Source organism: Rhinichthys klamathensis, unplaced genomic scaffold (assembly GCF_029890125.1).
Source record: "Rhinichthys klamathensis goyatoka isolate OS25496 unplaced genomic scaffold, OSU_Roscu_1.1 h1tg000303l_1, whole genome shotgun sequence".
Classification (NCBI taxonomy): domain Eukaryota; kingdom Metazoa; phylum Chordata; class Actinopteri; order Cypriniformes; family Leuciscidae; genus Rhinichthys; species Rhinichthys klamathensis.
Genome location: NW_026606822.1, coordinates 2,991,896 through 3,006,756, shown reverse-complemented (window position 1 = coordinate 3,006,756; position 14,861 = coordinate 2,991,896). Strand labels below are relative to the sequence as shown.

General features: G+C 37.4%; 3 protein-coding genes across 4 annotated transcripts in view; 2 read left to right on the top strand and 1 right to left on the bottom strand.

Annotated features, from left to right (window-relative positions):
- LOC130104029 (ubiquinol-cytochrome-c reductase complex assembly factor 1) overlaps positions 1-12,924 on the top strand; it is a 102,591-nt gene extending 89,667 nt beyond the window's left edge. Inside the window, exon 10 of the transcript XR_008809427.1 lies at positions 12,910-12,924. The gene's annotated coding sequence lies outside the window, so the exon portion shown is untranslated. The remainder of the gene's footprint in view (positions 1-12,909) is intronic.
- Positions 1,148-12,529, top strand: eif6 (eukaryotic translation initiation factor 6). Its single transcript, XM_056270419.1, has 7 exons — positions 1,148-1,222; positions 1,886-2,027; positions 8,250-8,335; positions 8,557-8,732; positions 9,890-10,066; positions 10,906-11,087; positions 12,459-12,529. Exons 2-7 carry the CDS (start codon positions 1,921-1,923, stop codon positions 12,466-12,468), a joined length of 738 nt encoding a protein of 245 aa, XP_056126394.1. The 5' UTR covers positions 1,148-1,222; positions 1,886-1,920; the 3' UTR covers positions 12,469-12,529.
- Positions 12,925-13,851: 927 nt separating the features above from the next.
- esyt1b (extended synaptotagmin-like protein 1b) overlaps positions 13,852-14,861 on the bottom strand; it is a 38,943-nt gene continuing 37,933 nt past the window's right edge. For both annotated transcript variants that reach the window (XM_056270412.1, XM_056270413.1), the window contains 2 exons: positions 14,698-14,747; positions 13,852-14,511 (listed from right to left, as the gene is read on the bottom strand). In XM_056270412.1, the coding sequence (XP_056126387.1) occupies positions 14,484-14,511; positions 14,698-14,747 (78 nt within the window). In that variant the 3' untranslated portion in view covers positions 13,852-14,483. The remainder of the gene's footprint in view (positions 14,512-14,697; positions 14,748-14,861) is intronic.

Below are 14,861 nucleotides of genomic sequence, written 5' to 3'. Positions count from 1 at the left end.
CATTATATTTTGATCATATGTTGAACAATGTTATTATAAAATTGTTGTAAAAACACTTTCAATAAAAAATATACATACTTACTACACAATACCAGCTTATTTGTATCAGTACACTAAAAATTTACAGTTTAAAAAAGCAATTCAAATTCATTGATTTTACAAGGTATTTGTGTGATTCAGATTCTTATATGGCTTTAATAATTTTATTATATTTTCGTTTGCGTAATTGAATTATTTCTTATATTGCATCATTATTATTATTTTACTTATTATTTAAAAATACTCAGTAAAAATAAGACTTCGCAACCTATCAAAATTTTAAATCAAATCAAATAACTTTTATTTATTTTTTTAGTTTTACAGAAATAGTCTGTACCATGGTCTGTCCAGAGGGATATAAATGAATATAAATGTTGTGTCTAATTCAATACAAAAAGCCTATTTTATTACGAATATAAATCTTTTGTTGTTCAAGGAATAAGGATCTTAATACACTTGAGAATAAAAACAAAGGCAGCAGTGTTTCTCATGACAACATGTGTCATATGGCAAGCCGTTTTAACTTTTATTCATTTCCAGGATATGAATACTTGATATCAACAATTCAATTTTCACTAGTTAAAATTATAATTATTGATATCAGGAATAATATTTCTACTAGTAACAATGGCAATTTTTGATATCAGGAATTACATTTTCACTAGTAACAATGCTAATTCTTGACATCAACATTTACATTTTCACTAGTTAAAATGATAATTCTTGATATCAACAATTGAATTGCAACTAGTAAAAACTATAATTCTTGATATCTGTAATTGTATTTTCACTAGTGAAATGTCACTAGGCAAGCCGTTTTAACTTTTATTCATTTCCAGGATATGAATACTTGATATCAACAATTACATTTTAGATATCAACAATTACATTTTTTGATATCAACAATTACATTTTTGATATCAACAATTACATTTTTGATATCAACAATTCAATTGTTGATATCAAAAATTTAATTGTTGATATCAAAAATGTAATTGTTGATATCAACAATTCATATCCTGGAAATGAATAAAAGTTAAAACGGCTTGCCATATGTGTCATCGTATCACATACATAGATCACGTACCGTAACGCGTTGACGTCACGCACGTCGTCAGCACGACAGGGAAGTGAATTGAACACGTGGTTTACGGTTTTCCACGCTTCTCCACATTGACCATCGGTAAATATAAGATTACTGTTGCAATTGTCTTGAGTTTCATTGTAAAGTCATTACATTTAGCATGTAATATGTATTGTTAACCTGTGTTGGCATTTGAAGTCACTGAATTGGTAGCGTTTAATGCCTGGAGAAGTTGAAATAACTAAATTTAGCCGACTGCTAACTACCTCGACTAGTAACTGTTACGGTTTTAATTAAAGTTACGTACAACGTGTTTAACCCGCAGCTTTTGCTGAGAATTACTTTGTTCAATACTGGTGCCCCAGATACTTATATGTACCTTAAAGTACGATTAAAAAAATCTTTTTAAATAAAGAAAAAACTTTAACCCGCTGTTGAGCCTAAAATAGCCTTTAGCTGTTTAGTAATATATTTGTTATTCGTTATAATAATTTTCTGTTTAAATATGTTTATGTTTCTATTCTGGATCAAAAACTCGTAGAGAAATACAATGAAAGCAAGAAATCCAAATAAACAACAGGCATGTATAGAACTTCCCAATGTCAACGTGCCATACAATCTAATGTAAATGTGTGTGTGTCAACTAATTTATATATTACTGTATATATCAAGACCATGTTACAAATGTTTGTTTTATAATCATGTTTTTTTTTTTTAGTTTTCAGTAAGATTTATTATCTTAATATAAATGTTTCTCTTCAGTTTCAGACAGCTTTGACCAGTCTCATAGCTGAAAAATGGCAGTTCGTGCGGCATTTGAAAAGAATAATGAGATTGGATGCTTCGCCAAGCTCACAAACACATATTGCTTGGTAGCGATTGGCGGTTCAGAAAACTTTTACAGGTAAGTCAGAAATTATATTACTGATGATCTCAATGTGGCCAAATATCTGTCCTTACTATATACAGTTTTGGGGGAAAAATTACATTAAGAGACCACTGCAAAATTAGCTGTTTTTCTGGGTTTAAAGGTGCTTTATGTAACTTTTCTACTAAAATGAATCCTTTTTTTATTGCCTGTGTGTGAAGGGGTTGTAATCACACATTAAAATGATCCACTTGTCGAGTTTTGCTATTACCTCTGAAGGCCAGTATTCCTATTTCTATGTGAAGTCTCCGGGTCGGATTTACAGCGAAATCCAACGGATGTGACGTGCATGCGCGCTCCCGAGCCTCTCTCCTTATATACAGTCTATTGTAGACGGTCAGGGAGTTACGGCTTATATCTCAGTCAATCTTTGATCAATATTCCCAAGACTCTAATCGTTCGTAGTGCTGGACGGGGCCTTTCGAACGAGCCCACCCCCGAGGTCCAACTCGCCCGGCTCCCCGAGTTATAGCCGTTCGAAATCGGGGGTCCCAGCGAACGGCGATCTGGTAGGGGGCATCCCCGAGGCCCGCCACTCTAGTTCGGGCAGGGGTTCCCCTGGGACCTCCTCCCCTGAATTTGAGCTCTCTGGGTCTTTGCGTTCCAGAGATACAAGCGATTTTCTTCTGAGATCGTGACATCACCGGCGTCCGCAATTTTGCAGCGCGCCCGATGGTTTTCTGCTAATATCTCCGTTAGGGATGCTCATTTCGGTTAATTTTCCCGACCGACAACCGACACTCGTTATCCGATTATTAACCGTTAACTGATAAGATTATAATAGCCTATTAATTTAAATAAAAATAAAATTGAGTGTCTGTGACCCGTTTTTCCCCCCACAGGTTTATTTTAACGTGCAAACAGCAGAGCAGATCAACAACAGAACCTGGATTCACATTCAATTTTCACGCACTTGACAGTGACAACAGAATAAAATAAAATAAATAAAAAACATAAAATAGTGTAGGCCTATTTTATGTTTTTTCTTTATTTTATTTCTTAAATAGTTAACAAATTAAGATGACAAAAAGAAAACACTGAATCCGTTTGAAGCTTTGAAAAAAATGCAATTTTCCCCCTCCAGACTAAGTTTTTTCGTCAAATAAAAATAGCAGGCCTACCTCAATCCACATATTGTCTAGTTTTTATTTAAAAAAGTAACATGTCTACATGATGTGGGGTTAGTCTGGAGCGCAGCCTGTTGAGTTCGACCCGCGGCCGAAAACACATGATCCGATGGCACAGATGTCCCGGGAATACAGAGATAACGTCTCGCTAGAATGGCCAGCTTCGTGAAGCGACTTTCATTTGCTTGTGGATGTTTGCTTCGCAAGATATATTTGCATTTAACTTGTAACTACTGCTGTATTTTAATACCGCGTAGCATATTTTGCAAGTAACTTCGTCGCCCTTTCTGTCGAGATGGTCCCACACAGTAGGCTACTTCTTTTCGCTCGCTCGCTTCATTTTGCTTGCTCAGTAAAATATGTCTCTAGGCACGTGCGGTTGCGCGTGTCGACGCGCCCAGTGAGTTTACAAATATAGGCTATATAGTATTTTTTTTAACCATGCAGCAAACTAAAAAAAAAAAAAAAAAAAAAAAAAAAAAAACTTAAACCGTTTAACTGATAGTATTAATCGGTCAAATTTTTTACTTTCGGTTAACGGTTAAACGGTCAATATGAGCATCCCTAATCTCCGTGAAAACACCACCAAAAACTATGGAACTTATATGGTTCTTTTCAGCTCGACTAGATGGTCCCAACGAGCTCAGGGCTCGCCGAATCCGTCTAGTATTCGTCGAGATATTTGCGAAATAGACGGTATTGTCTATGAGTTCGAGCACGAGCGCTCTTGTAAAATTTGGTTGCAATCTGAAACATCACCACTAGAGGCCGCTAAAAGTTACAAAGAGCACCTTTAAAGGGTTAGTTCACCCTAAAATGAACATTTTATCAGTAATCACCCACCCTCATGTTGTTCCAATCCTGTAAGACTTTCGTTCATCTTCGGAACACAAATTAGGATATTTTTGATGAAATTTGAGAGCTGTCTCACTCCTTCATAGGCTTCTAGGTAATTTCATTCTGCTGGTCCAGAAAATGTATTAAAGACATCGTTAAAATAGTCCAAGTGGCTCAACCTCAAGTTTATTAAGCGATGAGATTGAGAATACTTTTAGTGCGCAATAAATAAATAACGACTTTATTCAACTCTTCATGTTCTTCTGTGTGTGCCTCTGATGCAAGTTCACGAGAGCGCCACGACGCATGCGCGAGAACTGAGAAGATGATCATGCGTCACGGCGCTCTCGTGAACTCGCATCAGAGGCCCACACGGAAGAACATGAAGGGATGAATAAAGTCGTTATTTCTGTTTGTTTTTTGCGCACTAAAACTATTCTCATCGCTTAATAAACTTGAGGTTGAGGTTGACACGATTGTTTTATATGATGAACAGATTGAATTGAGGCTTTTATTCACATATAAACATTGGGCAACTCGCACATCAGTTGTGGTAAACAGAAGCTCAAGCATGTTCGCTTGATGTGCGAGAACCAATGAGGATCATTCTCGTGTGTAGTATAGGGCTGTCGCGGTGAAGGAATTTCCCTTGCGGTAATTTTGAGTGGCTCAATAGCGCGATATGCGGTATTACCGCCAATTATTTATTTATATTTATTTGTTGCCATAAATACGTGTTATGACGTGGTCATTATACACAAAAACAATGTAACCAATGTAACCGAAACTAAACAGTGTCTCTGTGCATTGAAAGACTGTCACGCAGCGCGCAGTTACATTGTTATGCCAACGGACTGTCTTTGAGTGAGTCATTAAACCGTTCATTCAACGAAAACGGTAATGAAACGAGGCGTTAATTATTTTTTTTAAATTTGAGCTCCACTTTTCAAGGCTCAGCTGGCCAGCAATGCTTCACTTAATAGAGACCAATGCGTGACTCGCTGCTTTCCCCCCACGGCTTCCTCGCGCTGTGTAATGCTGACCAGCGCTGACGCCATTCATGGTAAATAGCCTTACCCTTAAAAGGATGATACGACAAATATTTCGCTTTCTTTGGAAACGTAACCTTTTCACGAATATACATGACTTGACTTCAAAGACAGACGCAGGTAATCGCACGCGCTCAGGCGATCTCATTCACTGTCTGTTTAGGCTTAAGTCCAAATCCACGAAGCCTCTGTACAAATCACCATGATAAACAGTCTTGTTGTTATCATTATTAACTTATTTAACATTCAATACACATGGTACGAACTACGAAGGGTGGCCTTATGAAAAAAGAAAACGCGGTTGCTGCGGTTACTTGCATTCCTCTGCGGTTGGCCTGTCAGTAGCGCAGTACCGCAATATTGCGGTACTGCGCTTTTATGGCGACAGCCCTAGTGTAGTATCGTGTTGTTTAAAAATGAATATAAACTAGTTTTTTTTTGTATTATTCGAGGTCTGAAAACATGATGTAAGCCCGTCTAAATCGGTCCAATGGCGGTATCCGATAGAACGGGTGAAGGTCTCTGCGTGTTACTGTCTTTCCTTTCACGCAACACAAGATTAAATGAAATACATTTTCTCATATGTATTACCTCGTTATTTCATCTGACTCCATAAATGAAAAAGGTTTTAATGATATCCGAGCATCATTAAATGTGAGCGAATGTTTGATTATTCATTTTAACTCTTTACTTATATTTTACCTGTTCATATTAGGAAGCTATGTCGCTCTGAGGTCCTCACACCTTCTTCTTAACGCACGTCTCGCGATCACAAGCTCGTCAGTTTTGGTCACCAAACCGAGGTAATTTGCTATATACCTGAGATTGGTCGCATTCACACTTACACAATCAAAGATACTTTGGTATAGCCCCCATGATTGCATACACTTGAAATGAAAGTAACGTTTACTTCAGTAGAGGTATGGCCACTATTACAGATATAAGCTGACCAACATTACTTTTCTGATAATAGCTTTGGATTGGCCATGCCGTGGTTTCCCACTTACACTTATCTAAAGTAACATTAAGGGAGTAGTTCACTTTAAAAAAAACTTTTGCTGATAATTTACTCACCCCCATGTCATCCAAGATGTCCATGTCTTTCTTTCTTCAGTCGAAAAGAAATTAAGGTTTTTGATGAAAACATTCCAGGATTTTTCTCCATATAATGCACTTTACTGGGCACCAAACTGTCCAAGGTCCAAAAGACAGTTTCAGTGCAACCTGCAAACTGTTCAAAGGGCTTTAAACGATTCCAGGCGATGAATAAGGGTCTTATCAAGCGAAACGATCGCTCATTTAAAAAATAAATAACAAAGTTTAAGTTTTATAAGCTCAAATGCCCGCCTTGCTCTGTTCTGTGCGACTCTCCTGTTCGAACTCGTTCATCAAAATGAACGAATCTTTTTTCGAGTCATTTGATTCATTTAACTAACGAAATGAACGAATTGACTCGGAAAAAGATTCGTTCATTTTGATGAACGAGTTCGAACAGGAGAGTCACACAGAACAGAGCAAGGCGGGCATTTGAGCTTATAAAACTTAAACGTTGTTATTTATTTTTTAAATGAGCGATCGTTTCGCTTGATAAGACCCTTATTCATCGTCTGGAATCGTTTAAAGCCCTTTGAACAGTTTGCAGTAAAACTGTCTTTTGGACCTTGGACAGTTTGGTGCCCAGTAAAGTGCATTATATGGAGAAAAATCCTGGAATGTTTTCATCAAAAACCTTAATTTCTTTTCGACTGAAGAAAGAAAGACATGGACATCTTGGATGACATGGGGGTGAGTAAATTATCAGCAAAAGTTTTTTTAAAAGTGAACTACTCCTTTAAAATTAAAACAGAGGTAAGACACACCCAGATTTAGGTTTGTCAGCAGCACTTTTGCTGTTCTTAATCGGAAATTCACTTCTTGTCTTTGCGAACCACGTACACTTGAATTAATGACAAATATTAGTCGTCACTAATCTTACGCAAAACTTGCGTTAACATACGAATCCGTTTAATCTACTTGGGAAAACAATTTCAGAGTCAGTCGGAATAAAATCAAATGTAACAATTTATTATGTCAGGTAAATGTATTATGCCAATTTCATGATCAGTTCAAAGATAATAAATACAAAACATCCAATGCTCTGGAATAAATAGAGAAGATGCGAACCTGACCCTATAATACAAAATGTGTAGTGTCTTGCATACACTCCGCATCACGGGCTAATTTGAGTTACAAATCGCCCTGAGCCTCTTGTTGCTTTTCTTTATATAGACAGAAACTTGGGTAACGCTTTCTTTTACAGTACAGTACTTACGTGTACTTACAGTGTACTTACCTTATATTAGCCAGTACTTTCTAGGTAAGTACACGGATTAGGGGTAGGTTCAGGGTTAGTACCTAGTTATTACCCAGTAATTATAATTACTATAATAAGTACATAGTAAGTACATGGGTAGCAGGACTGTAAAAGGAAGCGTTACCGAAACTCCTTTCACATGGAAACATTTGCTAACAATGGGAATTTGCATTCTGAGTTTACACCTTTTGGGAGCAGGATGCCATTTTCCTGGAGACACACCCTCCTCTGTGCGCAAGTTATCTCTGAACTCTTAAAAACTTTATTACCTTTTGGTTTACTTCTGTGGAGAATGAGACATTTGTACCAGTCGCACTGAGACATTTCAAATTATACCAAACATGTATAATACCGTATGATAATTAATTACATTGAGATTTTTCATATCATTAAAATCATATAGATTTTTGGGTGAATATCTGGTGATCTCAGCATGAGAGAGAGACAACATGGGGGAGGTGATTGACTTGGGATGCTAGTTTCTCAAGAGAGAGGTCACGTTAATTTTGAGAAAGTTCCTTTGTCTTCTCGGGGAGTGTTCGTTCCTCAACCAGACTGCCCGGCATTTTCTAATTTCTCAAATCTTACAACGACATCTTTTTTTGTTATTTTGACCAGTTCTCATTTTCTGCCAATAAATGCTCTAAATGACTGCTTGTCGCTTGACATTTGGACGAAATGTTGTCAATATTTTATAGAAAACAAATTTGTTCATTTGATTCAGGGAAACCTCTAATTTTGCAATGGTCTTTCCAGAGATATGCCTTCATAGAGTCGCTTCAGAGTCCTTCATCACTTCTTTTCCGAAATGCTTCTTGTTTTCCCCCCACAGTGTCTTTGAAGGTGAGCTGTCAGAAACAATACCTGTTGTTCATGCTTCTATAGCAGGATGTCGAATCATTGGCAGAATGTGTGTGGGTAAGAGCATTTATCTAATCCAATTTATTTTATGTTTGTATGCATTTATGCAGGATTAACACCATTCATTTTTATGTTAATTAAAATACAAGCCGTAAATAATGTAGCCTTTCTAAAATTCAGTCTAGGTCAGATTAGGTCTACTTTTGTCTGTCCTCATACCTGATGTATAATAAATGTTGTGTGTGTGTGTGTGTGTGTCTGGGGATGCTCTTCCACAGGAAATCGTCACGGTCTCTTGGTGCCCAACAACACGACAGATCAAGAGTTACAGCACATTAGGAACTGCCTGCCAGATTCGGTGCGGATTCAGAGAGTAGAAGAGCGTCTTTCTGCGCTGGGGAACGTCATCGCTTGTAACGACTACGTTGCTCTCGTTCATCCTGACCTAGACAGAGTAAGAACATCCCTAATGGAAGACTGTATGAAATCAGAGCTTTCTCCAAACCCTACATGGTCTTAGGGTGTATTCACACCTGCCTTGTTTGGTTTGATTGAATCGAACTCTAGTTCGTTTCCCCCCTTGGTGCAGACCTTTTGGGCGGGTGTAAATACAGCAATCGAACTCGGGTGCGGACCAAACAACCGAACCGAGACCCAGCTGAAGAGGTGGTCTTGGTACGCTTCCAAACGAACTCTGGTACGGTTCGTTTACGGTGTGAACATGAACCGACCCAACTGCAAGAAAGCACTGCGCCTTTGAGTTAACAGGCTTCCGTAGTCGGAGATTTTGGCATAATGGTTTGTGTTATTGTTGTTCAAGTGCGAAAGAGAATTCCATTCCGGCGCGGTGTCTGGCCACACGATACTGTTGCGCGTCTTTCTGCGCGTCGTGTGTGTGCATCATTGGAATGGGATGAATGAATGAGTGTGTGCATCAGGACATTCACATACAGCGCGTTCTCTTTAGTCTAATAGATGCAAGATGCAAAAAAAGCTTTTGCAGTTCATATAATGTAACGATAGTTACAATACAAGGATGATGCTGCGTTAAACTGGACAAACTTAATCGCAAGCGTTAACATTGACAGCACTTGTTAGCAGTATATACAATAAGAATCTCATTATTTGAATGTGTGAACATAGCCCCTCTCTATGAATGAAAACTTTATACCTTATCTGCAGTTTCTTCATATTGCGTTTGTAGAGAATAACACAAAATGAGTAAAATAACAAATATTGCAGTACGAAATATCTCCATGCTGAGCCTTTTTTGCACTTCCTGATTTCCCTACTTGAGAATCCTTGTCCAATGAATGGACGACCTTAGCACACGTGTGGTTTTGTTTACAAATTTTGGTTCACTTGCAAAAAGAGCAGTGTGAAAGCGAACCGTACCAAAAAAAAAAAAATAATAATAATATTTGGTCCGGACCAAAGCAAGTGAACTATCGGACTTTCCTGGTGTGAATACACCCTAAATGATTTCTCAACACTTTTTATATTTCTCTACAAAGCCTGTAAAATGTGCTCCATGAAGAAATCAGACCGTTTTGGTTTGCGCCACAAAGTTGGTGTTTTGTTGTATTAAGTTCAGGGCATTATTGTCCTCAGGAAACAGAAGAGATTCTTGCAGACACTCTAAAGGTGGAAGTGTTCCGGCAGACGATTGCAGAGCAGGTGCTTGTGGGTAGTTACTGCACCTTCAGTAACCAGGGAGGCCTCGTCCACCCCAAAACCTCCATAGAAGATCAAGATGAACTCTCGTCACTCCTGCAAGTGCCTTTAGTGGTGAGTGACTGTTCTGTCACATCTGAGAATCATATTGACTTGATGAAATTCTTCTGCACAATTGTTATACATTATACTCAAAATATATGCTCAAAAGCATGGGGGCGGTAAGAGTTTTAAAATATTTTTATTTAGCAAAGATGCATTAAATTGATCAAAAGTGACAGTAAAGGCATTTACGATGTTACAAAATATTTCTATTTCAAATAAAGGCTGTTCTTTTGAACTTTTCATTCACACAGAATCAAGGTTTTCACAGTATATATTAAGCAGCACAACTGTTTTCAACATTAATAATAATAATAAGAGTTTCTTCAGCTCCAAATCAGCATATTAGAATGATTTCTAAAGGATCATTGGACTAAAAATCACTGATGTTGGAAGTTTCAACATCATTACATACAATAACATTTTTATGTAATGATGACATTTAAAATATATCAAAATATTTCAACTTAGTAGTTAGTTAAACTTGCAGTGTTTTTACTGTATTTCTGATTAAATAAATGCAGCCTTGGTGAGCATAATGTTTCAAAAACATTAAAAAAGTTTTACCGACCCCAAACTTTTGAACAGTAGAGTAATTAATGGTGTTTGCTAAGACGAGCATCGATTTTATTTCCTATGCTTAGCTTTTGTATATCAGTATTTATCTATAAATGTACTTGAAATTACTCAGTAGACTACTAGGGACACAAGTATTCACTATATCATCAAACCCTAGACTGAAGTAGCTGTTGTATTTAGGTGGAAACCCTCATGGCTGTATGCAAAGAGACTCGTTAGTTCCTCTACACTTCTGCTGGCTAATTGATAAACGTGTTGTTTCCTCTCTCAAGGCTGGAACGGTCAATCGTGGTAGTGAGGTGATCGCTGCTGGTATGGTGGTGAACGACTGGTGTGCTTTCTGTGGACTGGACACCACGAGCACGGAGCTGTCCGTCATCGAGAGCGTCTTCAGATTGAGTGAAACACAGCCCAGCGCCATCGCAACTACTATGAGAGACTCGCTCATCGACAGGTATGTGATGACAACCTCATATGAGGCATCTCAGTCCAGAGGGAAGTACATGCAGGATGAAATTAGTGCTGCCACTAATGACAAATTTTCTAACGACTAATCTTTCGACTAATTTTTCGATTAGTCGAGTAATCTAAATGACTAATTAAAAAAAAAATCAAGTGTTTATTTCGTTGTGTCCATTTTATTTTGAACTCAACTGAAGGGCCAAAACATAAAATGTCACCTGTTCAAAAACATTATGTATTAACAATCTAAGCATTAAGTATCTGCATTTCCATTAGGCTATACCTATTAATTACCTAATCTAATCCTCTAATAACAAACATGTATGTATTACTTAAATTAGCTTTGTTCTGCCTTAAAAAATGTACAGTAAGCTAATAATGAATTAATTTATGTACATTTCTGAAAAGCATAACTGATAACATCACTCTGAATAGTAAAGTAGATGCAATGCATTTCCTGTGAAAAGCGCTATACATATAAATTGGAATTGAATTGAAAGAGTCTGGACTAGCCCATTATGAGTCGCGCTGAAAGCAGGCAGGCACGCAGTTATGTAGCTCGTGTTTACACTTCCGTGCCGCGGTTCGCGTGAATGTGAAAGCAACGCGGACTCGGGAGCGCTTGTTCAGGAACATAAGTAACCTGCCCATGCGTTTTAGCTGATTATGATGCATTTAGTTAAATAAAACACATGTAAGGGATGATAGTGTTGATGATTTACCTTGGATACGCGAGAGTTGAGTCTGCAGTGTATTCGCGCATTGCGCGTGCAATCAGGGCAACACATTTGGAAATCCACTATCTCCTCAAAAGAGTCCGTTTGAAAGACACAATATATTGACCCGCGTTCTGTTTTCTATCATGCGCCGTGCACGTTTGCGATGGCATAAGATGCACGCAAACTCAACAGGGTTCGATAGAATTGAGTGTGAAACCAGACCAACGCTGCGGAGGGCGCCGGGAACAATCGGGCTCGGACCGCAGCAAACGAGCCCACTGTGAAAGCTCCGTCACCTGCCTCCGCAATTTTTCATATCAAAGCAGTGAAGGCGGGCGGGAACGTGAAGGAAAATGATAGCAGATAAACCAGCAGGGCGCGCACAGCGCACAGACTGGTGTGTGGAGGTGAATTACAGTGAGCCGTTTGTGACGGGAGACCAAAAATAAATAGCGGTCAATAGTAAAACGACACGTCGACTAAAAAAATTGCTGTCGACTAATTTGCATGGTCGATTACGTCGACTAATCGCGGCAGCACTAGATAAAATATTTATAAAATGGGCTGATGTTATGCAAAAGACTAATCTCAAAGTTTGATCTTGTTTCAAGGCAGACTAAACCTCATTATTCCTTCTTTTCCAGTCTCACATAAAACTGAAGCGGCTTTGGATATTTGCGGGAAGATGCCTGAGTGGACCTGGAAGTCGATATTAGATGGTTTGAAGGCTCCCTTCAGGGAGAAGCGCACTCTTGCCTTCATACCATGAGGAAACATGTTGTCATTGTATTATTCATGTATGAACTGCCTGTCGCACTCTTTTTGTAAAATGCCAAAATACCTTGTTAGATGGCTGCTTTTATCTGAATTAGTCACTTCAAATAAAAGACTGCATTCTTTAAATGTTGACAAATGTAGAACTTGTTTCCTTACACAATGCAGCATCAATAAAGCTGTGCATGATCAACACAGACTGGTTTATTAAATAAAAACTTCCACAGTAGGTCTTATTAGTGATTATGTATTAATGCTTACGCAGTCTGACGACCAATAAAAGGCTTTTGACAACATCCTGATGCAATAACTTTTATTGAGAGCTGTGAATGTGAGACTATACATTCAGAAACGTGCCAGTATGAATAGTGCAGTTCAGCTGAACATGGTCATCTTTAACACGGCTCGATTCTTTGGTATTTTCTGATTTGCATGTTTGCACTTTAACACATTAAAGCATGTTTAATGTAGAATATGAAAATTGTGGTAATAGAAGTGACATAAACACAGTGACGCCAAACGAATGGAATGTGGCAAAATATGAGCAAAAATAAAAAACAGTAAATGGAAAAAATGTTGACCACTGTTCAAAAGTTTGGGGCTGGTAAGTTGTTTTTGAAATAAGTTTCTTATTCAAACTAAGGCTACATGTATTTGCTACAAATTTCATTCATTTGTAACATAAGTGCCTTTAGTCACTTTTAACAAGTTAAATGCACTCTGCCGAATACAAGTATTTCTCTCTTTTCTTTTTTTAAAGAGCAAAAAATTCTTACTGACTCCAAACTTTTAAAAGGTTGTGTGTGTGTGGATGAAGCATATTTTAAACATGGAAAAAATCATGAAAATAGCTAGAAAAAAAAAGAAGCCCATAGGCATTTGCTTTTGGTCTAGATCTGTGTACATGGTTCCCATCCATTTCCATGTCTTTTACAGTTGCTCACTATTACTGTAGCCATTCATTTTGTAGAAATATACTGGATAGGAGTTGCATTTGTAATGCCAATCCTTGGACTGATTGCATAAGACTTTCTAAAAGTCAACCAGATATTTAAACTCAGTATAGAGTATCCATGTATACATGTCAGTATCCATGACGTTAACATTTTATGTTCCATAATATTTGCAGGTCTGGAAGGTAATTTAAATGTAAAGGTTTTTCATATCCGTGGGGACCCCATGTACAGACCGGCAGTGTTTCCCAACAAAAATGGGCAATGAGAATCGTAAAAATGACCAGAAAATAACTGTCTAAAATCTAACAAAATGTAACGAGCTTCAATAACATATTTTGGGTAAAAAAAATAAGTGTATGAATATTGGGCATCACAATGGACTGCAGAAGCTACACAAGCCACATCGATGTGTAAACAGCAGCTATTTGCAACACTATAGTGGGAGATCTGCAATAATAACACCATAAAATTCATCTTAAATATTTTTAAGGTGATGTGTAGACGTTCTTACAGGCTGTCTAAATAAAACCACTTTGCACAAAGTTCTGTCAATTATATTCTTAAAATGACCCATTTTAAAACATCCCTTTCCTTCTAAATGTAAACGCAAATGTAACGTCCTGCAACCTGCACAGGAATATGAGACCCTTTCCTGACAACATTCACTTCTCTGATACTGACATACAGATATCACCGATTTATAGATCAGTTCTGATATAATACTCTAACCTTGATTTGTCAATGCAACAATGATATGTTCAAATCACAAGGATCATTCATATTCCTCATATGAATTAGTCACTCAGAAATCATCTGTTGATAGGAAATGTGTGGTTGGTGAAGTTATGAAAAAGAGGGCAGGGAAGCATTGGCAGCGATGTTGACCTGATGACCTTCAGGAAGAGGTTTACGATTGGCTGTGAAGTGCTCAGGGATCAGTTAGTTCTGCTCTTCTTTCAGATCAAACCTGACAGAGGAAGATGATAACTGATTAAATGAACAGTTAATCTAAAAATAAGCATTTCATTATTGAAGAAATTAAACAAAGGTATCAGAACTAAATAAATCAAACATATAAACAATACAATTCCATGAGGAATTGTTGCTTGGTAAAAATATTACTATTTGTGCCAATATCAGTACCAAAACTCACCATTCTGTGACTCCGGAGAGAAAGTCAACGTGTCCCAGGTCTATCTGCACCTACAAGAATAAATCAACACATTTAACACTAAAATATATTATTTAATATATATTATTAAAACAATTATTAAAAGCATATTTATAAAAAAATATATAGTTTAATATTTAACTTAA

Excerpts from the sequence above, each read along its gene's own strand:
- eif6 (XM_056270419.1), top strand. The coding sequence starts at position 1,921 with ATGGCAGTTCGTGCGGCATTTGAAAAGAATAATGAGATTGGATGCTTC. Across the intron at positions 2,028-8,249 it reads GGTTCAGAAAACTTTTACAG|TGTCTTTGAAGGTGAGCTGT; the intron begins GTAAGTCAGAAA and ends TTCCCCCCACAG. Across the intron at positions 8,336-8,556 it reads CATTGGCAGAATGTGTGTGG|GAAATCGTCACGGTCTCTTG; the intron begins GTAAGAGCATTT and ends GCTCTTCCACAG.